At 34.7% G+C, this 20,775-nt stretch overlaps 1 protein-coding gene across 1 annotated transcript in view; it reads right to left on the bottom strand.

Annotated features, from left to right (window-relative positions):
* The window catches only part of LOC114332328 (sodium/nucleoside cotransporter 2), a 100,663-nt gene that overhangs the window by 37,587 nt on the left and 42,301 nt on the right, over positions 1 to 20,775 (bottom strand). Inside the window, exons 4-5 of the mRNA XM_028282114.2 lie at positions 7,465 to 7,618; positions 2,098 to 2,295 (exon numbers count right to left, since the gene is read on the bottom strand). Coding sequence (XP_028137915.2) covers positions 2,098 to 2,295; positions 7,465 to 7,618 — 352 coding nt within the window. The remainder of the gene's footprint in view (positions 1 to 2,097; positions 2,296 to 7,464; positions 7,619 to 20,775) is intronic.

The raw sequence follows: 20,775 nt of genomic DNA, 5'->3' as shown, positions 1-20,775 counted from the left end.
ACAAAAAATTCAAAAAGATTTAATTAGCTTATGAGTTTTACGAGGTCACAACGTCGAGTTTTTTTATTTTTAATGATTTTTGAATTTTTGGCATCACTCAGAAATCAAAAAATTGAAATTTTTGGTAAAAATTTTGTGAAACTCAACAGATTTATTATTGTTGAACAAAAAATAAGCAAAAAAAGAAAAATATCTCGAAGTTGTTACCTCATGAAATGTCTCAAGGAAATATGTGCAAAATATCAGGTAGATCTGCCGAGTAGTTTTTCAGTTACAATGTCCACCGCATTTGAAGAAGAAGTTTTGAGAAAAATGCGTTTAAAGTTTTGACAACTGCATCTTCATCTTATTATTTGTCTGCTAAATCGTAAAGTGATGCACATTGAAATATATTTTTTGAATCGAGGAGTAATCTACAAAAGAGAAGGCGAACAGTTGTTTAACATTTCTCACTATGCTCACGCGTGCTAGCGCGAAGTCGCGGCAAAGCGAGTCGAAGGTAGGAATATTCAAACACGCTGTATCTCTGGTAATTTTACTCCGATTATTTTGAAATTTTCAGAGAGTATTCTTGAAAGTATGCACTTTTATTTAAAATAATAAAAAAAATTTAAATATTTCAAACCATACCCCCTCCTTAAGAGGCAAAACTGTGGCAAGGAACTATCGGAGGAAATAAATATAAATAGAGGCGTAAAACAAGGATGTATACTATTGTCTTTATTCTTTAACTTGTATTCAGAGGAACTATTTAAGGAAGCCTTAATGGAAACAACAAAAATATTTTTGTGAATGGTGTAACCGTGAACAATATTAGATATATCGACGATACCCTAGTGCTGGCTAATTATGGAGAAGATCTTCAAAATTTAAGGAACAAAATAACAACATCATTACGGACATTACGGTACTAGTCAGAGCAGAGAAACTTATGTATCTCGGGAGTAATATTAATAAGAGCTGGGATCCAACTGTAGAAATTAAAAGCAGAATAGAACGATAGCGAGAACGAGCACGAGCTATTTTTGTAAAAATAAGGAACGTATTTTGCACCCACGATCATCTTAGTATGGACAAATGTGTTCAAATGACATATTTCTATATCTTTCCAGTGATACTATGGAGAGTGAAAGCATGAACTCTAAATGAGGCTATGCTTAAAGGCTTGGAACCCTTTGAGGTGTGGTTATATACATAGACCACTGCTAAGCAAAAGCTGGGCCGACGAGAAATAAAAAGCTCCTTACACGGATAAACCAAACAATACAACTGGTCAATAGAATAAATAGACGCACGCTGGACTACTTTGGTCACATTATGAGACAACCAGAAGAATATGAACTTTTGCATCTGATCATTCAGAGAAATCCAAGTTAAACCTGCTCCTGGTAGAAGAAGAATTGACTACATTATTATTTAGAGAGGCTATCAACAAAATCACGATAGCGAATACGATAGCCAACATGATATCCAATAATCGATAACATTACGACACTTGCACAAATCGCATCTTAAAGTATACAGACAGAATCCATCTATATTTTGGTTTTTAAGCCGCTAAGCGTTGCCACCGCTGAGACAAGTAGTTTATCGTTGCAAAAGATGCAAAAGCTCACAACCCACAAATAAGTTTTTCCACATGAGAACAAAAAAACATTCTCGGCATGCGAAAATCGCTAAACGTAAATAGAGAATTATTGATTCAATATCAAGGTATTGTAATAATACCTTAAATCAGCAATTCTTTATTTAGGTCTAACAACTTTCGCATACAGAGGATATTTTTTTAATCTCCTGCACAGAAACCCATTTGTGGGTTACGAGCTTTTGCATCTTAAGTGACGTTATGTTAGGGAAGAGTGTGGAGGGCACGGGACGGGTACGGAAAAAGAATCGTTAGCCACGGGTCGAACCCCGTTATCTCCCCGTCACATTGTACTATAAACTAACCAATGTCTATCATATCATACGGTTCTTCAACGTGGCCCGCAGGACAGTCGTTGCTTACACGTTCCGTTCTAACATAAATCAGCTTAAAAGAGCAGCAAAATTGTCACTGATTTTACTTTCAACACTTTTTAAAATAAAAATTCTTACTCTAAACGCAAATAGTTGCTGATTTTTGACTAGTTCTACGCCATAAGGGAACTCAGCTGCTTTAAAGGCATAGTTTAAAAGAGTATCAACTTTATCTCCTATACATTCTAAAATATTTCGTCCTACATTCCATCTAATTGTGAGAAGTCCAAGAACAAATTGCAAAATAATACCCCAAACAATCGTTCTCCATTTGATCTACAACAAAGTACAATATTCAAATTATTATAGTTTTTTTATTAATATCGAAAATTTATTAGTGTCCACCAAGTCTAGCGTACTAGCAACATATTATACTTTTTATTTATAATTAGTATGGTATAGTTAGACCCAAACCCAGACATCCAAAGTGAAAGTTATCCTCCAACACCAAATTGTTCTATATGGTCCACACAATGTCCAGAAAAAAGTCACACCATTTTGAGCGTCGGGTTTGGGGGGGAGGGGGGAGAAATCGGTAAAATCGAAGTTTTTTAAGTTTTTCGCCAATACATATTTCTAAAACCATGCGGTTTAGCATGAACAATCCTCTATACAAAATTGTTCTACATTAAATTTGAAATAAAAAAGGCCCTATGCATAACCCTTCTAAAATGAACGGTTCCAAAGTTACGGAGGTAGTATAATATAATTGGTCCAAAAAAAGGCCTAACCCAGACATCCAAAGTAAAAGTATTCCTTTAACACCAAATTGTTCTATATCATAGGTTCTCAAACTTATTTTGTCTGCCGCCCACATCGAAAATTAATTATTTTCTAGCGCCCCCCATTTTTTTTTACTTTACTACATCTTAAGAATCACAATCGCAGTCATTATTTTAATAATTAAATTATGCGTGTCATGTGAAAATAAGACTTTCTGATGAGAGTAATTTAAAACACCATTTTGTAATATTAGAAAAACTTTTATTCATGTTATTAAAACAAACATTTCAATTTTAATTTTAAAACTAATCTAATGTGAAGGATGAATCTGATGATTTTTAACAAGTTTGTTAATATCAGGCTCGAATTTACTCAAAAACAGCCGTAAGTCACCGCGTTTGGTAATCTGCAACCGATTTCTCTTTTTAGTTAGCAACGTTGTCACAGCACTAAATCCACGTTCACACAAATACGATGATGGGAATGCTATCAAAAATAGTTGAACGATGGACCACAATCCAGGGTACAATTGCGGGATTAGCCTTTGTAGCCAAAATTCTTGATATTCATTTTTGAATTTTATTTTTATTTCCTCGTTCGTTGTCAGTTCTATGAGTTCTTCTTCCAGCTGGGGTGATCCTGCTGTGTTGACATTTGAAAAAGGATCCAACACCCAGTCCGGTATTTCCAAGTTTAAAATGTCCTGGAATCGTTCTGTGAAATTCCTGTGGAGGTTCTCCAAATGTTGGCAGTAAACAAGCAAGTCGTCGTTGTTGAAGGATACTGCTGACAAATTAGGGAAATTGTGAAACTCACGTCTGCCGATATTATTCTTGTATAAGAGCAGTTTAGCTACAAAAGCAGCAATGACATTTTTTGTTTTAATCAAATTCGAGTCGTCACCTTGAAGTTGGAGATTGACATCATTAAATAATTTATATAGGTCTGTCAAGTACGCAATATCATTCTTTGAAGTGATGAGGTTGTCGTGCAATTCTTTGTATTTGTTTTCCAAGAACTCTATCACAGACTCAAACAGATTGTAAAATCGAGTCAGACAGTTACCTCTTGATAACCAACGTACTTCTGTGTGAAATAGCAATCGGTTGAAATCTTCATCATTAGCAACACAAAGCTGATTAAATAATCGGTCATTTAAAGAGCTGTTTCGGATTTTATTGACTGCTGTGATGATATATTGCAGTGATTGAGAGAGACGCTCACTCAAATTCCTCGCAACCAAATGTTGTCTATGAACGACGCAATGTACAGCGAGCACATCTGGAATTTTATTTTTTAAGTACGCTATGAAGCCTTTGTGACGTCCTGTCATAGCCGGAGCGCCATCCGTAGCAGCTGATATAATATTCTTCAGTGGAATTTCTTTCTCATCACAAAATTTTTCCAGTGTATTAAATATGGTCTCTCCTTTTGTATCGGTCTCTAAATTTCTGGCAAATAATAGTTCTTGACATATTTTATCATTTTTAATAAACCTCACGTATGACAGCAACAATGCTTCACCAGTTGGTAAAGTGGACTCATCTAACTGAATTGAGAATTTAGAAGTCTTCAGATGATTGCACAACGACTCTTCAATGTTTTCAGCCATCTCATCAATTCGTCTTTGCAAGGAACTATTGCTCAAAGGAATTTTTCGGATAATATCTGCCGCTGGTTTATGGAGCACAGTAGTTATTACTTCTTTTATTGCCGGTAAAATTAAATCCTCTCCAATAGTGTGAGGTTTACCTGTTCGAGCAATTAGCAAGGAGATATTGTAGGAAGCTCGGAGTCCGTCCTCGTCTTGCTTAGAAGCCGCTGAAAAAAGTTTTGACACAGTTGGCTGAGCTGCGTGCTTCTTTTCCAAGTCTTGAAAATAAGTCACATTTTTGTCTTTTTTATCTGAATGCATTTTATTCAAATGATCTTGCAACCTTGAGGGTTTCATCTCTTCATTCGAAAATGTTTTTTGACAAAGAAGGCACATAGGCGAAGATGGATTTGTAGGATTTTCAATAAATCCATATTTTATATATTCCGCGCTGTACTGCCGTTTCTTCTTTTTTGCTTCCGACATAATTTTGTCTTCAAAAATGCCGAAGTAAAGAATCGAGTATTAAAAACTTGCTAATGACACCACTCACAGTATTCTTACTGAGCAAATTAGGCACTGTACGTACAGCACTTTATCTCGTCACTAAATTCACTTGTTTTCGTAATAACGCGATGCTCCTTGACGTCTGAGACGTTCGGTCCCTAGTAGAGCAGATTGTCGAATGACATGACTGGATGGCGTGCGCTTTTATATGAGGCAGCGGGTGGGCCTCGCCTCGGCCTCGGCAGCGGGCGGGGAATCGATAAAAAGCGGTATTATAACCAGTAGGTAGGTTTTCCTCTCAGAGAGCTAGAGTATTATTATATTTTCTAGAAAAAGCAGTTTTGATATTCAAATAGTTCAGAGGAATCACATGGAGGAATCAAATGGATTACTCTTAGGTTTTTAACTCCAGAAGATAACCTGTCTTAGGTACCAGGTACTCCTGTGTCTGTTCGTCAAAAACCTATAACTAATCGGTTCGCATTAATGTAGTACCAGAGACCCTCGAAACTCCAGGAGCGCCTTTCATTGACATTGGAAACCAGGTGATCCGGGAGTCGGTTCTGGTGGCATATTCGTGTTTAGCGACCTCAAAAAACCATCCAGTAATTCATTTGCATCAATTAACTGCCGAAAACCATCGAAACTCTAGAAGATGACGTCCCTTGCAGTCGCCCTGGCCACCACAATTCTGATGGCATATTCGTGTTTAGCGATCCCAAAAACCCATTAGTAATCTGTTTTTATCAATTGAATGCAACCCTCGAAACTCTAGAAGATGACGTCCGTTGAAGGTCAAGGTCAAAGCAAAGGTCGCCATTGGATAGCCAGGAAAAAATCCTAGACTACTAGTACTCTTCCTTGATCCAAACTACTACATGTAGCCAGATAACCAGTAACTCAATGAATTGGTATACCCAGTCAATCTTCTAATTTTTCCAGTTTGTGCCTCTATACTTGAAAATCCTTTACACGATTGAGTTGTGCCCATGAGAACTTTTTATCAGAATGGTTCAAAGAGTATTTTCCCAAAGTATGAATGAAATCCACTGGGACCTAATTTCCATAAGGTTTGTGCGGGGTAATTTTTCATATTTTCTCAGAAATCAGAAGATTCCAGAAATTATATGAAAACTATTTTTTCCTTATAAAATAAAATATTTTGTAGTTATCAATTTAATATTCTTTAGTGTATTCTTGAGTAGCTTGATTAATAATATGAGGTATTATTTAGGATTAAGTAATTTATTATTTTTTTTTATTTAAATTTATGTGTCTCGGCAGCAATGGCCATTGACACAAACAATATTGGTTATACAATAATTAATTACAATAAGGACTTAAAACTAATTATTATAACAGTTAATTTCTAAATCTTAAATAACATTAGATAAAAATTATGAAGAAAAAAAATTGGATATACAATCATTGGATAATATAGAGACGTACAACTAATTATAAAATTGCTTCGGTCTTCTTGGGATACTTCGGACATTGTTTCGTCATAGTAGCAGTTGCATATGAACTAGTAAGATTACTGGAAGAATTGGGTCCAGACATGGTGATGCTAACAGTGGGGGAACATTGATTTAAATTGTTACTCATGTAGTCAAAAGTAACTTGAATTTGTTTATATTACGGTTTAGATGTCTGGAAATAAGTGATAACCTTGGATACATCACTGCAATACTGGTTGCCTAACCGTTGGCGTCCGTTGGGACGGGATAGCAACAGTGAAAAGCTATTGACAGTTTGACACTGAATGGGTTTAAGTTGGAAGATTATTAAGTAAAACATCTCTTACTACCTGACGTTACAGCTTGTTCTTGATGATTAACACGTAACACAATTGTAATTGGTCACTATTTGAGCGAAAACTAATTTTAATAACTAGTATTTACAGTAATAATTACAAATTTCGGCACCAATTTGCAGATCGATACATGCACGTTCTGACGTTAGTTTGACAGTCCGAGTAATTGATTAATTACTTCAATATGTTGGGAAACTCAAAATAATGTTAAATACAAATTTAAACGTGTCCTGAAACTATTTTCTTGTGACATGTTGAAGTTATGTTGTATTTATGTGCGATTCGACTACAATTGATTCAGCAGGGTCAGAAGATGACGTGATGAAAGACGAAAGTTGCAGTTTTTGTCGAACGGCAGGATAATTGCGTTATAGCGATTAAGCAGGACATTAAACGACATTAAGCAGGACATTAAACGTCGAAGGCACTACGGGTATTACGGATAATAAAGCTTTCGCTCAACGTGTATCCCTAGGGCCAGGGGCCCTCGGGATACACACCATTGACGAGCTCAAGCGTTATTATCTTTATAATATTCTTGACACCTTAATAATTATAACCCTGTAAGTTGTTTCAATTATATTGAAATTTTGATCATTTGTTTAATTTGCTAAAATGTATAAATTGTGCAAAATATTTTCAAAATATAATAGTTTATAATGGGCGTTCGGATGTCGATGTCTGTTTCACTTAATATATTAAAAATTAGATTTAAATTGTACCGAACATAATAAATAAGTATTAATCTTACAATATTATTGTATAACAATTTTGGCTAAACTTGTTGGACTGCTGTTAAAAAACTTACCTTAGATCTGTTATTGGAAAACAGAAACCCAATTATCAAGAATATGATCAATCCTGATACTGGTATTAATCGTAATCTATTCTGTTGTGTATCTAACGCTAAGTATATACCAATTGCTATTATCACAGCTGCATAAAATACTATATTTAAATTTCTGAAACGTAATAAGTAATTAGTGTATAGAACAAAACTTCAAATAAAAAAAATCTGTTCATAAATGTATCAATTGTAATAAATGCATTAGAAGAATAATACAGCCTAAATAAATTCAGTAAAAAATCAAGCAAACAGGGCCGTAACTACGATGTTGGGGGCCCCGGGGCAAACGTGATCTGGGGGCCCCTACCGGAAAAATGTTTGATATTTAACACCTTGAAAACTAATTTTAATTCATTCCATGACTGAAGTTTCTTGTACCTACATATTGTTATTTTAGTTCACCAACACAAAAAATTTTGAAATCACCTTATTTTAATAATCAAGTATATTCAAATGGGAAATAAGCCACAATTTTACCTAAAAATGATTTTATTAACGTTTCGACGCCCAAGTCGGGTGTCGTTGTCAAAATACAAAATAATACTAAATAAACAAAAATGCTGTTGCTTAGTAAAAAATTCTTCTAATAATTTATTTAATCTGACTCATTTATATCGGCAATTCAGACACGTATTATACATTTTAAAGTAGACGACTTTAAAATGATATTGCCAGTATTGATGAGTTGCGTTCCTGGGACGACTTTACTAAAAGATAGTTCATTCGATTACATGAAATCAATCCCAACTCAAGAATATCCGCCACAAAAAATCATAGCATGTGATCTGTCTTTAAAAAGACAACCAAATGCAACGGTGGCACTGAAATTCTCGCGTTAGAGATTCCATAGTAAATCACGAGGGGAAACCAGGAAAAACCTCGTGATACTATCCCGACATCGTAAGTATTTGGGTTTACATTTAGTTTACTCTCAAAACTAATACCAAATTCTGACTTGATATTTTAAATTTTAAATAATACTAAAATACTAAATATGTACTAACTCGATTTGTTACTGATTTATTAATTGTGGTCTTTTCTTTCTATTGATTTCCTCCTTTAATATGGGTAACCACATCCTACTGCATTCTACCGAGGAATTTGCGACACAATTGGTTTCATTTAGCATAATTATAGCCGCTTCTTTGATTTTTCTCTTTTTACTATCTGCTTCTTTTAGGACTATACTTGAATCTCTCCACTGATCTCTATGTTCATTATCCCATGCGTGTTGACATATTTGAGATCTTTCAAATTCTCTATTTTTTATATAAGACTGATGTTCATTTACTCTAACGTCTAATGGTCTTGACGTTTCACCTTTATAAAATTGTTCGCATTCACAAGGTATTTTATAAATACAATTCTTTGTTCTTTCTTGTTCACTGTTAGGTTTAGTTTTAGATAGAATAGATCTCAATGTGTTTGTTGTTATGAATGTTGTTGATATGTTGAATTTATTTCCTATTGTTTTAAGTTTCTCGGATAGTCCTTTTACATATGGTATTGATATTTTCCTCGTATTATTTCTTGTGAATGTTGTAGGATCCCGTTCTAAGTTGTTCTGTTCCATTCGATCCAATCTTGACAATTCCTTATTTATAAACGATATGGGATTATCATTTTTTAATAAAACAGATGTTAACAATTGTTTTTCTTCTAAAAATGAATTTTCGTTAGAACAAGTAATTTTGGCTCTATCATATAAGGATTTAATGCTTCCCTTTTTAACGTTGATGTTATGATTTGATTTGTAATTGAGATATCTGTTGGTGTGTGTTGGTTTTCTATACACTTGAGTCTCATATCCAGTATCCTTCTTTGAGACCAAAACATCGAGGAAAGGTAGGCTGTTATTGTATTCCTTTTCCATTGTAAACTTTATTGTCTCTTCTTGATCGTTTATAATATTCAGGAACGTATCCAACAATTCCGATCTATGAGTCCATATGGAAAACACATCATCTACATATCTCCACCATACTGTGGGTTTTAAATTTTGTTTAGAAATGATATTAGTTTCGAAATCCTCCATAAATATATTAGCCAATAATGGAGATAAACAAGAGCCCATTGCGAGACCAAAACATTCTAAACAAAATTTAAAACCCACAGTATGGTGGAGATATGTAGATGATGTGTTTTCCATATGGCCTCATAGATCGGAATTGATGGATACGTTCCTGAATATTATAAACGATCAAGAAGAGACAATAAAGTTTACAATGGAAAAGGAATACAATAACACCCTACCTTTCCTCGATGTTTTGGTCTCAAAGAAGGATACTGGATATGAGACTCAAGTGTATAGAAAACCAACACACACCAACAGATATCTCAATTACAAATCAAATCATAACATCAACGTTAAAAAGGGAATCATTAAATCCTTATATGATAGAGCCAAAATTACTTGTTCTAACGAAAATTCATTTTTAGAAGAAAAACAATTGTTAACATCTGTTTTATTAAAAAATGATTATCCCATATCGTTTATAAATAAGGAATTGTCAAGATTGGGTCGAATGGAACAGAACAACTTAGAACGGAATCCTACAACATTCACAAGAAATAATACGAGGAAAATATCAATACCATATGTAAAAGGACTATCCGAGAAACTTAAAACAATAGGAAATAAATTCAACATATCAACAACATTCAAAACAACAAACACATTGAGATCTATTCTATCTAAAACTAAACCTAACAGTGAACAAGAAAGAACAAAGAATTGTATTTATAAAATACCTTGTGAATGCGAACAATTTTATATAGGTGAAACGTCAAGACCATTAGACGTTAGAGTAAATGAACATCAGTCTAAAGGCTGTATACTATACATTTTCTTGTATTATTTCTAATATCGTTTCCGATATGTCAAAAAAATGCATAGTGTCATACACAGATACAAGAAACGATATCAGAAACGATACAAGAATTTGAGTCAAACACAGATTCTTGTACAAGAACTGCGCCAATTTCTGCGCAAAGAGCAAAAACGTAAAACCTGCTGGTAAAACATCTAAAATGTCATAATTACTTACTCATAATGGCGGCTGAAATGAAAATGGGATCATGTATTGATGAATTTATTTGTGTTTTTGTAGGTATTATTTATAAATCTTATATTGATACTTAATATACCGTTTGGTATGGACTACTGTTCTACTAATAACCATATATTTAGCTCCTAGTAAAGTTCAAACTATAAATTTGGGTTTCATGGTGCATAATTTTTTACAAAATACAATAGCTCCTAATTTGAATCAAACTGAAGATAATTCTAATGCAAATATTTTAGCACAAATATATCAAAACAAATTCTTCTTCTTCTTCTTCTCGTTGTCCTTATGCCCTATAAGAGCGTCGGACTTTGGTATCACCTATCCATTTTTTACCCATTTCTTCCACGCCTTCCGGTCTCCTGCCATTTCCTTCATCTGTTGCACTGTTTTCCCTCTCTTTGTCCCGATTTCCTCGATTTGCTCCATCCACCCCTTTCTAGGTCTGCCCCTTCTTCTTTTCCCCTTTCTTCTGGCATCTGTCACCTTCTTTACTAGTCTGTTCTCGTTCATCCTAGTTATATGTCCAAACCAATTCAGTTTTCTTTTTTCTATTTTTTTTTTCTATTGGTTCCTGGCTTAGCACGTTTCTGATGTTTTCGTTCCTTTCCCTGTCCATCTTCGTCTTTCCAGCTATTTTTCTCAGATGCTTCATTTCTGCTGCATTTATGGCACTTTCATGTCTCTTATTTGTGACCCATGTCTCGCTTGCATATAGAAGAGTTGGTACTGTGATTGTATTATATACATGTATTTTTGTTTCCTGGCTGATTTCCCGTTTTCCCAGTATCGTATTATTAATCGCATAGTATATTTTCGTAGCTTTCTTTGTCCTATTTGCAATTTCTAGGTCTAGCTTTCCGTCATTTGATATTATCGTTCCCAGGTACTCGTAGGCCGTCACCCTCTCCAATTCTTGTCCTCTACAGAACACTCGTTTTTCACCTCCAATCTCCTGCTCCTGCTGACCTATTTTCATCGTCTTGCATTTGCTGATGTTTATTTCTAATTTCATTTTCTCTATTTCCTCAGTCCATACATCAATTAGTCGTTGCATCTTTCTCGGGTTGTCTGCTATGAGAACGACGTCGTCCGCATACAGTAATCCTTCTATCATAACTGGTGTTAGGTGTGTGTAGCCTATTATTGTTTTTAATTGATTAGTCCTTATTTTCACGTTTTTAAATAATTGATCCATAATTATGACGAATAGGAGTGGGCTTAGGCTATCTCCCTGTTTAATTCCCTTGTTCATCCTAAATTCTAGTGATCTGCTACCTCCCATTTGTACTTTTCCCACCACTCTACTGTACGTACTTTTAATTATCTCTAATAGTTTCCTCGGTATTCCCAGCTCCTCCATAGTATTCCACAATACTTTCCGGTCTACTGAGTCGAACGCTGCTTTAAGGTCTATGAAGGTTATATATATATATATATATATATATATATATATATATATATATATGTTTGTTCCTCGATCATTATTTTTTTCTATTATATTTCGTAGTATGCTTATGTTGTCTACTGTTTGTCTTTGGGCTCTGAATGCTGTTTGTTCGTCTTCAAGTTTTTCTTCTACCTCTGTTCTTAATCTTCTTTCTATTATTCTCGTATATAGCTTGAACACTGCTGATGAGAGGCATATATCTCTATAGTTTCCACAGTTGGATTCTTCTCCTTTCTTGTGAATTGGGATCAGTAAGTTTTCTTCCCACTCCTTCGGCATTTTATTTGTTCTCCATGCTTCTCTCATTATTTCCAGCAACCACTTCTTTCCTTCTTTCCCTATCCATTTTATCATTTCGGGATCAATTTTATCTGCTCCGCTCGCTTTTCCTATTTTTATTCTACTTATCGCTTCTTCCAATTCTTCTGTACTTATTTCTTCCATTTGGTTTTCGTCTTCTGCTGTCTGTTCTATGGTTCCCTCTGTCTCTATTTCTTCACTTTCCTCGCCCATATATTTCTCTTCATAATATTCTCTCCACACCTCTAGTATTTCTGTTGTATTTGTCTTTAGTTTGTTATGTTTTCTTTTACACCTCTGAGTTCTTTTTTTTCCTCTTAGACTCCTTACTTTATTCCAGAAGCATCTGTTGTTGTCTCTATAATTTTGGTTTAGGGATTCACCAAACTTTTTCCAACTCTCTTTTTTTCCTTTTCTTATTAGTTCTTTCACTATGTTTCTGTGTTTTTGGTATTCTTTTTTATCTTGATCCTCTCTTGTGCGATTGTATTTTTTCCATGCCTTTTTCTTTTTCCTCTCTCCTTCCTGTATATCTGCATTCCACCATTCCGTCTTTTTCTTTAATTTTCCGACTGTTAGATTTCCGCATATCTCTTCTGCCTTATTTATTATTACTTCTTTAAATTTTTCCCATTTTTCCTCCATATCCATTTCTATTTTCTTTCTCTCCTCCATTTTGAACTCCTTATCAGTTTCTTCTTGGTATCTCCTTTTCTTTTGTTCATCTTTTAGCTTTTTTATTGCTATTCTGCTGTATTCTATCTGTTCTTGTTGTACCGGTTTTCGCCATGTCATCTCTGCCATTACCAGTCTGTGATCAGTTCCGATCTCTGCTCTCTGTTCTGTCCATACTTGTTTTATATTTTGTTTCATTTCTTGAGTGTAGACTACGTAATCTATTATGCTTTTTGCATCTCTGCCTTCTGCTACAAATGTATATTTATCTTGTAGTAATTGCTGTGTAAACGAGTTTCCTATTAATAGGTCGTTTATCTGGCAGAATCTGATCATTTTAATTCCATTTCTGTTTAGGATCTCTTCACCATGTCTTCCCATGCACCTAAGTCCTTTGTTTTCATTTTTTCCTATCCTTGCATTCCAATCTCCCATTAACACTATTCTTTCACTTTTTTCTCGTATCTCATCTAGGGTATTCTGTAGTTCATTGTAGAAATCTTCCATTTTTTCTTCTTCCGTTCCTTCTGTTGGTGCATATATTTGCACTATGTACCATTCCTCTTCCATTTCTATTTTTATATACATGATTCTCGAGGATATAGGTTTAAAATCTGATATTCTTTTTTCTATTGTCTCTGTGACTACTATGCCTACTCCTTCTTTCGCTCTAAGTTCTTTGTCTACCCCGGAGTAATATATGGTGTAATTTTCTGATATTTTTTCTTTTCCTCTTCCACATTTCTTTGTTTCGCTAATACCTATTATTTGCATTTTAAATTCTTGCATTTCTTGCACTAATTCGTATTCCTTTCCTCTAAGGGATGTTAAATTCCATGTACCAATTTTCAAGTTGTTATTTTCGTTTATTCTAGTTTTTGTGTCTTGTTTCATTTCCACATCAATCATGCTAGCTGTTTTTTCAATGACCTTTTTCTTTTGTCCATTTGCTTGTTGATTATCCTCTACTTCTGTATGTTTTTCTTTTTTTTTCTTTATCCGAATTCCATTCCGTTGTCTTTGCGTTGTCGTCATCGTCTTTACTACCCCTCGTTTGTTGTTTCCTTAGTTTTTTGGAGCAGATTTCTCAATTTTTTCGTTTACTCTATTCCATCTCCACTCCTCCCCGTTTATTGTAACTTTATTGTATCCTATTTTTACTTCTTTTCCCTTTTCTTTTTCGTCTTTAGCAAATTCTCGGAGCTGTTTTTGTATTTTCCTCTCTTGTTTCGTCATGTCATTGTTTAGGAAGATTTTTTGATTTCTTATGTTTTTTAGTTTATATTTGTTTTCCATGACTGTTCGCTTGTCTTCACCATTATATAATTGGATGAGATAATGAGATTCTCCTATTTTTATTACAGTTCTGACGTTTATTTCTAGCTGTAGATTGGTTTTTAAAAAGTTCTGCATGGCTATTTTGAGGTCTGCTTGGTTTCTTGTATCAATATTCAGGCCGGTTATGACAACATTATTTTTCCTTTGTTCTTTATCGATCCATTCCATATTCTGTTTTATTTGTGTTAATTCTGCTTTTATATCTTTATTTTCTTTGCTGAGTTCCTCGTTCTCTTCTTTTAACTTTTTCATTTCCATTGCATATGATTGTTGGTCTTCTCTTATTAATTTCATCTCATCTTTTATTTCTGTTTTCATCTCTTGCATCAGATATAATATTTTCTCGAGTTTTTCATCACTTGTAATGGTGGATGTTCGATGCGTTTTCTTACTGTTTTGAAATATCTCGAAGTTTTCAGCCGGTCTCTTATTGTTCTGTTCATCTGTATAGTCGTTTGAGCTCATGGTTTTCTCGAGAAATTTCTTGCAGCTCTTGGGCAATTTTGTTTAGAAATGATATTAGTTTCGAAATCCTCCATAAATATATTAGCCAATAATGGAGATAAACAAGAGCCCATTGCGAGACCAAAACATTCTAAACAAAATTTAAAACCCACAGTATGGTGGAGATATGTAGATGATGTGTTTTCCATATGGCCTCATAGATCGGAATTGATGGATACGTTCCTGAATATTATAAACGATCAAGAAGAGACAATAAAGTTTACAATGGAAAAGGAATACAATAACACCCTACCTTTCCTCGATGTTTTGGTCTCAAAGAAGGATACTGGATATGAGACTCAAGTGTATAGAAAACCAACACACACCAACAGATATCTCAATTACAAATCAAATCATAACATCAACGTTAAAAAGGGAATCATTAAATCCTTATATGATAGAGCCAAAATTACTTGTTCTAACGAAAATTCATTTTTAGAAGAAAAACAATTGTTAACATCTGTTTTATTAAAAAATGATTATCCCATATCGTTTATAAATAAGGAATTGTCAAGATTGGATCGAATGGAACAGAACAACTTAGAACGGGATCCTACAACATTCACAAGAAATAATACGAGGAAAATATCAATACCATATGTAAAAGGACTATCCGAGAAACTTAAAACAATAGGAAATAAATTCAACATATCAACAACATTCAAAACAACAAACACATTGAGATCTATTCTATCTAAAACTAAACCTAACAGTGAACAAGAAAGAACAAAGAATTGTATTTATAAAATACCTTGTGAATGCGAACAATTTTATATAGGTGAAACGTCAAGACCATTAGACGTTAGAGTAAATGAACATCAGTCTAAAGGCTGTATACTATACATTTTCTTGTATTATTTCTAATATCGTTTCCGATATGTCAAAAAAATGCATAGTGTCATACACAGATACAAGAAACGATATCAGAAACGATACAAGAATTTGAGTCAAACACAGATTCTTGTACAAGAACTGCGCCAATTTCTGCGCAAAGAGCAAAAACGTAAAACCTGCTGGTAAAACATCTAAAATGTCATAATTACTTACTCATAATGGCGGCTGAAATGAAAATGGGATGATGAATTTATTTGTGTTTTTGTAGGTATTATTTATAAATCTTATATTGATACTTAATATACCGTTTGGTATGGACTACTGTTCTACTAATAACCATATATTTAGCTCTTAGTAAAGTTCAAACTATAAATTTGGGTTTCATGGTGCATAATTTTTTACAAAATACAATAGCTCCTAATTTGAATCAAACTGAAGATAATTCTAATGCAAATATTTTAGCACAACTATATCAAAACAAATTAAAAACACAAATAATCAACCTCAAACAGTCAACGTAAAATTCTGGTTAACATTAAAATGTTAATTAAAAGTTTATAAATTTTATAAAATCCTTAAAATCAGCTGTAGATGTAGATGCAGTACTACCATAACGTGACACGGGGTGACAAACAAAATATCGACCAATCACGTGCCGAATTTCATACAATTTTCGATACAAGAACTTGCATAGTGTCATACAGGGCACAAATGTATGTACAAGAAATGATACAAGAAAATGTATACAAGAAACGATATAAGAAACGATATTAGAAATGATACAAGAAAATGCATAGTGTCATACAGCCTTTATATAAAAAATAGAGAATTTGAAAGATCTCAAATATGTCAACACGCATGGGATAATGAACATAGAGTTCAGTGGAGAGATTCAAGTATAGTCCTAAAAGAAGCAGATAGTAAAAAGAGAAAAATCAAAGAAGCGGCTCTAATTATGCTAAATGAAACCAATTGTGTCGCAAATTCCTCGGTAGAATGTAGTAGGATGTGGTTACCCATATTAAAGGAGGAAATCAATAGAAAGAAAATACCACAATTAGTAAATCAGTAACATATCGAGTTAGTAAATATTTAGTATTTTAGTATTATTTAAAATTTAAAATATCAAGTCAGAATTTGGTATTAGTTTTGAGAGTAAACTAAATGTAAACCCAAATACTTACGATGTCGGGATAGTATCACGAGGTTTTTCCTGGTTTTTCCTCGTGATTTACTATGGAATCTCTAACGCAAGAATTTCAGTGCCACCGTTGCATTTGGTTGTCTTTTTAAAGACAGATCACATACTATGATTTTTTGTGGCGGATATTCTTGAGTTGGGATTGATTTCATGTAATCGAATGAACTATCTTTTAGTAAAGTCATCCCAGGAACGCAACTCATCAATATTGGCAATATCATTTTAAAGTCGTCTACTTTAAAATGTATAATACGTGTCTGAATTGCCGATATAAATGAGTCAGATTAAATAAATTATTAGAAGAATTTTTTACTAAGCAACAACATTTTTGTTTATTTAGTATTATTTTGTATTTTGACAACGACACCCGACTTGGGCGTCGAAACGTTAATAAAATCATTTTTAGGTAAAATTGTGGCTTATTTACCATTTGAATATAATTGATTATAAAAATGCCACAAGAAAATAGCTTCAGAACAACCTTATTTTAAGCTAAATAAATTGTAAGTATACCATCTTTTCTGTTTTAATAAAAAAATATACTACACTAATCACAAAAAGTATCGCATAATTATTTTTGAAAAAGAAAAAAAGTTTAAAAATAATTTTTAATTTTTAGCAGAATATTATAATACCGGTCTATCGTCTTTTTTAGGTGTCTACAAACCTATAACAGTTCAAGTTGAGCCGTGTTTTTGCAGAAAAAAAAAAAACAAGAAACAAAACGTTGCGTTGTTAAAGCAGAATATATTTTTTGGACATTTGTATTCGACAATTTGATCTGTGTATTATGTCTGCTTGCGTTTTCAATGAGGAGGTGCATGCTTACAAAAAATGAGTAATATAACGTCAGAACAAGCAGCCCAAATTGTAAGTTTAATTGGAGATGGCCGATCGCAGCAATATCTTGCTGAAATTATGGGAATCCGCCAATCCAGCGTTTCAAGAGCTTTAAGAAGATATAGAGAAAGTGGAGGATACAAAAAAGACCAGTTCCATTACTTTTTAGGTGCACGAACCCAGCAGATGAACGTTATTTACATCTGTACACTTTGAGTACACATCATGTTACAGCTACACAACTGCAAAATGATCTTTCCACAGCCCGTGATCCGTAATGTTCGGTTCGTAAAGTGCCAATTCGGTTACAAAAAGATTAAGGAAATTTGGAATCAGTGTCAGAATAACTGCTACTGCTCCACTGTTAACGAGGGCACACCGTATGTCACGTATAAGTTTTGCACCAGAACATGTCGATTGGGATATTAACGACTGGACTATTATTATTTTTATTGATGAGTCAAAATTTACACTTCTTGGATCCGATAGACATTTTGCACTTTCGGATCCACAAAGTGCACATCTTGACCCCCCAGTAAAAAGAATAATAGTCCAGTCGTTAATATCCCAATCGACATGTTCTGGTGCAAAATTTAAACGTGCCTTCGTTAACAATGGAGCAGTGGCAGGTATTCTGACTCTGATTCCAATTGGCACTTTACGAACCGAACATTACGAGCCACGGGTTGTGGAAAGATCATTTTCAGTTGTCTATCTGTAACATGATGTGTACGCAAAGTCTGCAGATCTAAATAAAGTTCATCTGCTGGGTTCGTGCATTACGTTAAATTATAGACATAATATAGTGCACAGATCAAATTCTCGAACACAAATGTCCAAAAAAATATTCTGCTTTAACAACATTTTGTTTCTTGTTTTTTTCGGCAAAAACACGCTTCAACTTGAAATGTTATGGGTTTGTACACATCTAAAGAAGACGATAGAAGGGTATTATAACATTCTGCTAAAAATTAAAAATTATTTTTTTCTCTTCTCATACTATAATAATAATAATAATAATATATATACACCTGGCAGTAGGTATAAAATGCACACCCATGAGAATGGAGATTAATAATTTATGTTTAGGATCGCTGCCTGGGGATCGTCAGGGCACGTCTGGAGCCGGCGCTGGACGTGACAGCATGCGGGACGTCAGTGGCAGGGTGTTGAGGAGGCGGGCCCCTGTCATACAATCAGCTACAGCCCAACCACAACCACAAGCGAACCAAACAACAACAAGAGCTCCACCCGCCGAAGGTGCTGCGCTGGATCATCAGCCGGCGCTCACTCAAGCGGGACGACCGAGGCAGCGCATGAAATGGACTGTGTCCATTAATGAAAACATTTTGCGCCTCTACTACAAGGTGACAAACCTCGGTCAAGAAACAATCGGCTACCGACAACAGCTGTATGCCGAATTTTGCAGGACATACCCAGATATTCAAGTATCGGAGCAACGAGTATCGGACCAATACCGGGTAATTATAAGAAACAACCTTATCTCAGAGACTAGACGCAATACCATCAGAAGCGAAGTCGAACGAGAGATTCAGAACGATGTTGTAATTGAAGATCAAGTCCCTGTTGAAGTTCATGAGCAGATTCTTGAGCTTGCCGTACAAGAAACTCAACCTGACAATACAGAGCAGGAAAACAACGAGTTACGTGATAACCTAGTAAGCGAAATGGCACGTGCGGTACAGGAGTTTAATGGAACAAACCCACTTAGCAGATCACCGCTACCACGAATAAACTCTTGTAAGAAACTAGGTGCGCTGTTACAAATTGTGAACACTGAAGTCCTACCCAATTATGTCGCAGAAGCCCACACATTAGAATATTTGCACATGCTAATCTACTGTGCAGCAACAGCAATTGCTAATGTAATGGGCGTTAAGATCAGAACACGACGGGGTACTAATAACGAAAGAACTGGTAACAGAATTGCACCTTGGGAAAAAAGACTGCTCGGAAAGATTGAATTGCTGCGTAGGGATATTGGTCAAGTCACAGAATACATACGAGGTGTAAGAAGTACAAGAGTCATCAGGAGAGCTGAAGAAATAATGCTGAGTACCGCAAGACACTCAAGATATGATCCAGAAAACAACACAGCCCATCAGTGTCTGGATACATTAAAACAAAAACTCTCCGTTTATTCAGGGCGACTAAGGAGGTACAAAGTTAGTAACAACCGCAAAAGCGACAATGCTCTTTTTGAGAGTTCTGAGAAGGCGTTCTATCGAAAACTCAATTCCACTGTAGAACGTGTCGATAAGACTTACCCAAGCCAAGAAGAAATTCATGAGTTTTGGGGAAATCAACTTTCCACACCAGCTGCTCTTAACAACAATGCTGGATGGATAGAAGATACGACACAGAACTGCCAACACTACATTGCTACCCTTTACGAACCCTTCACTACTGAAGAAGTCTCAAATATCATCAAAGAGCTTCATAACTGGAAATCTCCTGGACCAGATGGAGTTCAAAACTTTTGGCTCAAGAAGTTTTGGAGTGTTCATGAATGCTTATCAACATTAATTAATCATGTTATTTCTAATCCGCAGGATATACCAGCATTCCTAACTCAGGGTACCACTTATTTAATACCGAAGGATCAAAATAACACCCAAGATCCAGCCAAATACCGCCCAATTACTTGTCTTCCAACTTTGTATAAATTGGTCACATCCTGTGTAGCCCGACGTATCTATCAACACTGTGCTCTGAACAATATCATAGAGCCTCAACAGAAAGGATGCGCTAAGGGTTCCATGGGTTGCAAAGAACAACTCATCATCGACTCGGTCATTTCTAACCAGGCATATTCCAAAAAGAGGAATCTTTTTACTGCCTTCATTTATTACAAGAAGGCCTTTGATTCAGTGCCGCATGAATGGCTTATAGATATATTGAGAATATATAGAGTCGATGATAATATAGTGACCTTTTTAGAGCATATAATGACAGAGTGGAAAACTAGAATTCACCTTCAAATACCTGGTGAAATTAACATCGAAACTGAAAATATCGCAATCAGCCGGGGCCTGTTTCAAGGA

Source organism: Diabrotica virgifera, chromosome 4 (genome assembly GCF_917563875.1).
Source record: "Diabrotica virgifera virgifera chromosome 4, PGI_DIABVI_V3a".
In the NCBI taxonomy this organism is placed as follows: Eukaryota; Metazoa; Arthropoda; class Insecta; order Coleoptera; family Chrysomelidae; genus Diabrotica; species Diabrotica virgifera.
Note: the sequence above shows the minus strand (reverse complement) of the source record. Positions and strands in the feature narration are given on the sequence as shown.